The 7,284-nt window shown below is 37.2% G+C and overlaps 1 protein-coding gene across 3 annotated transcripts; it reads right to left on the bottom strand.

The window, feature by feature from the left end:
- Positions 1-355: 355 nt before the first annotated feature.
- On the bottom strand, positions 356-7,055 carry LOC103697417 (uncharacterized). 3 transcript variants are annotated; one of them, XM_039117090.2, is made up of 3 exons: positions 6,007-7,055; positions 2,631-4,452; positions 356-743 (listed from the first exon to the last, which is right to left on the bottom strand). In XM_039117090.2, the coding sequence occupies exons 2-3, from the start codon at positions 4,398-4,400 to the stop codon at positions 588-590; spliced, it is 1,926 nt and encodes a 641-aa protein (XP_038973018.2). In that variant the 5' UTR covers positions 4,401-4,452; positions 6,007-7,055; the 3' UTR covers positions 356-587. The 3 variants fall into 3 exon arrangements, with proteins under 3 accessions (XP_038973018.2, XP_038973021.2, XP_088575268.1); XM_039117093.2 differs by lacking the exon at positions 6,007-7,055 and adding an exon at positions 4,702-4,820; XM_088719142.1 differs by lacking the exon at positions 6,007-7,055 and adding an exon at positions 4,646-4,670.
- Between the last annotated feature and the right edge of the window lie 229 nt (positions 7,056-7,284).

Genomic DNA, 7,284 nt, shown 5'->3' with positions numbered 1-7,284 from the left:
ATGGTTTTTTTCCCCAAAAAAATGGCATCATCTTGGTCGATCTGTAAATAAGGATAAGGCAATGTTTTATATATAATTTTGATAAAATGATGCACGTGATTTGCAGCAGAAACAAAAATCAAAAAAGGAGTGTTTGTGGAACATTGGATTAGAGCAACGAGATAAGATCTCTCTAATCTCAAAGTATTTCTGTCTCTGTTTACAAGAGCTTGCTCCATTAATAGCAGGAACCTATCCATTATGTCCCAGTCTTTGATGCTGAGCCGCAGAGGAGAAACAAAATTCTTGCTCAGGATCAAAAACTACTGAAAAAAGTTTACCAGATGATCCAAGCATCAGTCTATTCTGCAAAAGATTTATTGGAGTCCAAATACTCTTGTTGTTTGAATTAAACTGATGCTTAAAAAAAGCAAATGACAATAGATGAATCCTTTTATACATGAATTTATACAGCATTAGTGGAAAATTACAGAGGGATAAAAAATACTAGACATCTATTTCACCGTATAGTTATTCTATAATTTCTCGCTCTTTAAAAGAACGAAAGCAAAACCGATGGTTACAGTTGCAGAAAACTCATCTTGGTTCTACAGGTTTGGATAGAGGTCTGGTGTTTGAGTATGGATGATCGCCACCGCTGCGGAGAACGATTGCAGAGCCGAGAGAGTTGACTGAAAGTAAATAATGTAGAGGCCTTCACTCGAATTCACCAGCTTGAGCGTCGGTTCACCATGCTTTGCACCCTGAGAGTTACAAGCATAATCAAAGCTGCATCAATGCTCGTTTAGAGACATGCAGAACATGAACAGCAGTAAAGCCACATCTCCCCACCCCGCAAATAAAAAAAGAGAAAAAATAATTAATACAGTTCCATATTTCTTCGATGATATAAAATTCCAAACATCAATAATACACTAGAAGAAATTGAATGATGAAGTATATGTTTATTACGTATGTATATATGTACATATATTAACAATATCAGATATTAAAAAATTTTAAAATCTTCATCTTGGGATTTTAGTTAATCCAAGATGGAGCTGTGAATACAAACACCAATTCAGGATTTCCAGGGTCATCTTGTCGTTCATAAAAGAGAATGAGAATGTTTATATTAAAGAGAAAAAGTTGAAATAATTTTCTGCACTCGATTTAACAATAAATAATAAACTATGGATGATAATTCAAAAGACATAACAGTCTCTGCTTTGCCTCTTCACAGTTACCTTTTCTGGGTGCAGCTGCAACAGATGTTAGATGTCGGGCAAAAGTAACAAAAAATAAAAACAACAGCAGCTCTTTCAAGTTTTGCTCAAGGGTCTGGGCGTTTGCTATCCAAAGTTTTACTCAGATGTTGTTGTCGCCTGGAGCAACCAACATCTCAGCAACCAGCAATTATAAGTTGAAAAATGTTGTATTGATACAACAAAGATCTTCCTATAATGTGATGCACAAGAAGAGCGCACTAAAAGTGTGATCCATTAAAGAACATGAAGAGGTTAAAAGTATAAAACAACATGAACTACATGGCATGATTAGATGAGGATTTAAGATTTTTTCCTTTCTCCTTTCTTTTCTATCAGTTTCCACTTCTCAGATATGATACGAACCATGCCTTTCGGAGGTCATAATTTGAGAGATCCAAGCATTCATTCAGACTTACAATATACATCTTTAAGTTGTCTCATTAGGATATAACTCTCGATTTTACTCAAAGCAACAAATAAGTTTGTTTAGACCAGGACATCATGTCATGGTAATACTATGGCAGGATTAGAGGCATGAATAAACCAAATAAAATGCAAATGTGAATAAGAAGGTACCCAACCTGTTAGTGGGTCAGTTTGCTCAGACTGAAGGATAAAAGAGCTGAGAGAAGGGTGTCTTGTGCAACAAAAACGACATACGAGTCAAGATAAGTGTCCGCTCCAAGAGTCAGAACTGTGGTGATGTTTTGAGAAATGAGTATGAAATGAAGTAGAAAATATTGGCGCAACTCAAAAAATTGAGACCTAGCATGCAATTATACTTTAACGTAGTACATCCATGTAAAATGAGTTGATCACCCATAAACAAGACACGATACATGCAACCACCAGCAGATGCAATAAGGTAGGATACCAGATGTCAAATTCAAAGGCTCAAAATAGGAGGCAGAAAAAGAGTCACTGAGGAGTAATGGTGAGTATCAGAAAAAAATTTTCTTGAGAACTTGTACAACATTCAACAAGATTAACTATGAAAGGTGTAATCAACAACACAAATACAGTCATGATCAACTGGTTAAGTTCTAGCTGAAGATTGGGATGACGACGATGAACAAAAATTGCAAGCATCATTGGGTAACCAACCAAAACAATAGTTTTCATAACAAGGGAATATCCAGAATTGGCGATCAACAGAAACCACACTTCTGAGTTACCCAGAGACATACTCACAAAATCACAAGCATGGTGCCAAAGAAAAATTGGAAAATTTAAAAATTTCTTAGGCATCTCACCATTTCCTACAAGCAGATGAATCCAGAGCATGAAATTTTCAACAAAAAGCACAATGAATACATAAGATATTAAGGACAGGGGTCAAAAGGAACCTACAAAAATAGGAAAAAGAAACAATTTCTTACACACCTCCATAAACAAGTCAACTGAGCTGAGGTCTTCTCGTGATTCCTCCGGCGGCGAAGTTTTTGAATGGATACAGCAGTTGTCGAGTACTGTCAGAGGACACCCAACATCCCACCCACCACAGTCACAATGTCCACCAGACCTCCACCTCTCAACAAGACTAGATGGGCCACCAGTTCTGGTAATTGGACCGCCATGGAAACCAGCTGGAACTAAAACATTCATTCTCCTGGCAGATTTCCTTGAATTTCTCATGAGAATTTCTTCTCTGTTTTTTGAAGCAGATGAAGGCTCTGGACAGTTATCAGCATGACTAGCTCTGTTGAGAAAGCTAAGGCCCCAACCTCCACTTGCTGCCAGTTTATTGCTATCATGCTGATAGTCTTCCACAACTATTGCAGCCAACTCGAAATTGGGTGGGAAATCATCTGCAAGGTGATTCAAAGCAAATGATTCATCAATATTGCTCACCTCACCTATAAACACTTCCTCCAGACCCTCAGATTGAGAGCTTGCTTCACCAACTTTGTGAGTAGATGTATGCTTGGATGAAGGACTTGGTCTAAATATTCCTGCCACCTTCTTAGATAATCCCTTGCTTTTCATAATAGGAGAGGAGGAACTTTGCATTTCTTTGAAATGGTCTCCATTAGCACCAAACAAGACAAACTTGGTTTCTATGAATTTAGATCTATTCGAGTTCAGAACTAGAGTACTCGATACCTTCATCTTACCGACAACATTCGAGGCACCATTGATGGGGTTTCTTGAATCCTTCCGGCTATCAGTTTTAGAATGAAACAAGTACATGTAATCCATGGCCCTGTCAACCGAGGACTTGATCTTCAGAGGATTTGCCAAATACAATTCCCTCGGATCATCATTCAGAGAGAACACAAAATGAGGAGTCCCACCCTTCCACACACAGCGAAGAAGCCCTGTTGAAGTAAAGTGGTGTGCAGATGAAGAGGACTGATATGAACATGGAAAGTCTGTAGCTGAGCAAAACAGAAGCATCTCTTTGGAGAAGTTAGACATGGTTTTCTGCTTCCTAAAAGGAATTACCGCCATCATGGGCTTTTGTGATGAGGTATCAAAATGCCCAGAAGGAGAACTTGTCAACTCTGAGAATTCTATTCGTCTGGTACTGGTCGATCTTGATCTAATGTGTCCCACAGTATCATCTGAATTGCCTAGCTTGAAGAATAGTGAGCTTTTTATAAAGGTCCTTGCTTTGACAATTGCCTCTATAGAATCAAAAATCCATCGCCCTGAAGGACTCACAATTACATTCACTGAACGAATTGCTGGAGAACATTCAACAATGAAATCGCCCAGATCATTAATACTCCTTGTTCTTCTTCGCATTTTTAAGCTTTTGAACATATATCTCACATTCACGGGGATGTTTAACAGGGATTCTGTTCTACAAAAGATATGAATAGAATCAGAACTAAGTTCTTCCGATCCAATGAAATGCTGTGCGAACTTCCTATTGGGACTGATAAAATTGATATAATTTGGAAAGATGAGTTCATTGCTGCATGGACATGATTTCTGGTTACATATTGAACTATTTTTTGATCGTCCAACATCCAAGATCAAAGGTAGATTCCTGCTGACCTTCTCAAAAAGCTCTAATTTAAGTTCCGGTATGACAAAATACAAGCAATTGTCTTCTTCCAACCCTCCGGTACTGTCCGAACTACAAGGTATGGCATTTTCATCTTGGAATACTTTTGTCTCAGCCAAATATATACAATTCATCTTCATGATTGACAGGGCGTGTCTAGCTACTGACCATGTAAAATGAACTCCGGCTCATCTGCATGTCGCAACAAAAAATCAAGGTAACTCATTAACTAGATGCTGCTACATAGTTTTAAAAATGCATTCAAGAAGCTCAAAGAAGTTTTTCTTTTCCAATTGCAACTATTACCAAAACACTTCAGTAGGACATCAGTCAAATAAAAACTCTTAAAATTTTGCATGCACAAGTATTCGAGGATTCAGATTACATTTAACTTCAAATAATGCAGCAGACACTAAAACATGTACTCATCAACAAGCATACCAAAACAAAGAAACATCAGGTGCATTCCCTGCTAAGTTTGTACCCAGTTGGTTGTCCAGAGAATGCAGCATAAGTTCCCCATTTGGCATGCATATATTTCTACAGAAGAAACCTTCATGAATACACAAGACAGATGTCGCGCCCTTGCCCTTAATCCTCATCTCTATTTTTCACCTTGAAGACCACATGGCAGATTGGTGGACCACAGATGGAAAATTCCCTTTTCCCAAACAATTATTAGAAACAACATTTTGTTCCATGATTCCTCCATGCAATAGCCAAAATGGACTGGTCCCCCACAAATACGAGAACAAATCTATTCTATAGATCTAATACTTGGCAGGTTTAACAGACCTGCTCGCCATCCTTTGTCATGGAATCTATTCTGATGATCAAAACATGCACAAACAAGTAAGAAAATTTGTTTTATCTCTTTGGATTTTATTCTAATGACTCAAAAACAGAAAGTGGTGGTCAAACATGCATTATTGCTGTGAAACAAATCGATGGGCTATCTTTTGGATTGAAAATGGAGGCAATCCAAATTAATTTGGGAAGTCCAATTGCAAAATTCTATACACTTGCTGAATTACAAATGTTTTATGTATACATGTATGTTTATATGGACATTAGCTCATTTAGTGAATAAGAATATAATTTAAAAAAAAAAACAATGCCCTTCTTTCTTCTAAAGAAATAGAACTAGAGTATAAAGGCACAAATTACTCTACCATCAAAACTACAAGAATTCGCAAATGCTACGCCTGTTCTACCAAGCTGGGATTTAAAAATGAGTCCCTAGATTTAGTTTTAAAGGACAACTCTGAATAACAGCAAATTCAATTACACTTCCTTAGCCTTCAAGTGACACTTTGCACTGTCCAAATAAAATAGAAAGGTGTATTCCTTCCTACTCTTCTAGAGAAAATAGTAGAACACAAGATTATACATACATAAATACATACTAAAAATAGAGTTTCTTTTCTGGTAGAGAGAGAGAGAGAGAGAGAGAGAGAGTAACAACCTACCCTGTAATAAAAATCAGAAGAAATAATCAAGAAATAGAAGACGATACACAAAGAAAAGGTGGAAATTATGATAGAAAGAGTACGTTTTTTTGGAGAAATTATGACTAATCTCAAAAGTTCGATGTTTACTTTTAGTTTTCAAAAGAGAAAGAGAATGTTGGGAAAGTTTCCAGGTAATATCAAGCAGAGGACTGAAGCACCCACACCCTTTACTAAATGCTAAAAGGGAATAAAGAGGATGCTGAAGTAAAGAGAAGAACAAGAACAGATTCCTCACCTGAGGTATGATAGAATCCAAAGCTCGCCGAAGCTCCCCGGAAGCTGCGACACCCGCACTTCTTTTATTCAGAGAATGGAGAAATGAGGTCTAGATGTTTCTAGAAAGGAACTTCCTTTCGCCCTTGTAAGCTCCAAATCTTATCAATCAGAAGAACGGAGACAAAAAAATAATTATGAGGTAAAATAAAAACACTGTGGGGGGGAAAAAAATGGGTTTCCTGAATAAGACAAGACAAGGAGAAAAGATTAGAGAACGAAATTTTCTAAGCGAATGCGGAAAAAGATGAGACTAGCAGATGAAAGGCGAGTTGTTTGCACTGTTTGTATACTAAAGAGAGAAGAGAACACGAGGAAGGCGAAAAAGGAGTCTTTTTTTGACGCAAAACAGAGGATTTTCTCCTGCTACAGACAGGAAGAAGAAAACAGAGAAACTGGTATATATCATCAACCAAAATATACGAAAACTGGTAGAGGAAGGCTTACTCTTCATGCAGAAAAGAAGTTCAAAAAAACTAAGCCAGGAAAAACATTTTTTTTTGGATAAAAAACACAGAGAATCTTCCTTAGAGGTAAACAGGAGAAGGGAAGAAGACAACAGAAAATAGGATATGTAATAAAGGAACGAGGCGCTCCTTTCCCCTGTTTCTCAACTATAATATAGAGAGGAGAACACAAAGAAGAAGGCCAAAAAGGACTTCTTTTACAATGGGAAAATGAAGGGGTTTTCCTCTGAACAACAGGGTGCAATCGGCCAGCTTTCTCGACTTTTCCTTTCTCTCTTCCTTCTCTGCGTAACGCGTGCCGCCACGATCAAACAATCCAATTCAACTGCAATCCACTAAGCCACCATCACTCCCACCATTCCATTAATAACAGGAGCCAAGTAAAGAACAAGAGAGAAAGGAAGCGACCGTTTAAAAAAAAAAAAAAAAAAACGTCGCTTTAGCGTGGAAGCGCCATCTAATCCCGACCCATGTGATGGAGCGGGGACTGATGCATCCCAATCCCATAAAAAAATATATATAAAAAAGAAATAATTTTTTTAATATATCGAGAGATTAAATAAGTCTTATATAAACACTACCATCTAAATTAGAGGACAAAATACTATATAAAAATAAAAAAATATAAAATAAATTTATAAAATATTTTTAAAATAATAGGAAGCGATTCAATCAGCAGCTTTGTTCATCTTTTGAAAGAGATTCACAACTTAGGAGACGTCACACTTTTTCAATAGCTGTCGAATGCCTTCTAGAACTCCAAACTAATGAGC

The sequence above is a fragment of the Phoenix dactylifera genome, chromosome 3 (assembly GCF_051530095.1).
Source record: "Phoenix dactylifera cultivar Ajwa chromosome 3, Ajwa_hap1_PhDact_Kaust_v1.1, whole genome shotgun sequence".
NCBI lineage: Eukaryota > Viridiplantae > Streptophyta > Magnoliopsida > Arecales > Arecaceae > Phoenix > Phoenix dactylifera.
This window is presented reverse-complemented; position numbering and strand designations above follow the sequence as displayed.

Coding starts and splice junctions, on each gene's coding strand:
- LOC103697417 (XM_039117090.2), bottom strand. CDS start 4,400: ATGAAGATGAATTGTATATATTTGGCTGAGACAAAAGTATTCCAAGAT. Junction 744..2,630: donor CAGTTGACTTGTTTATGGAG/GTGTGTAAGAAA, acceptor TGTAACTCTCAG/GGTGCAAAGCATGGTGAACC.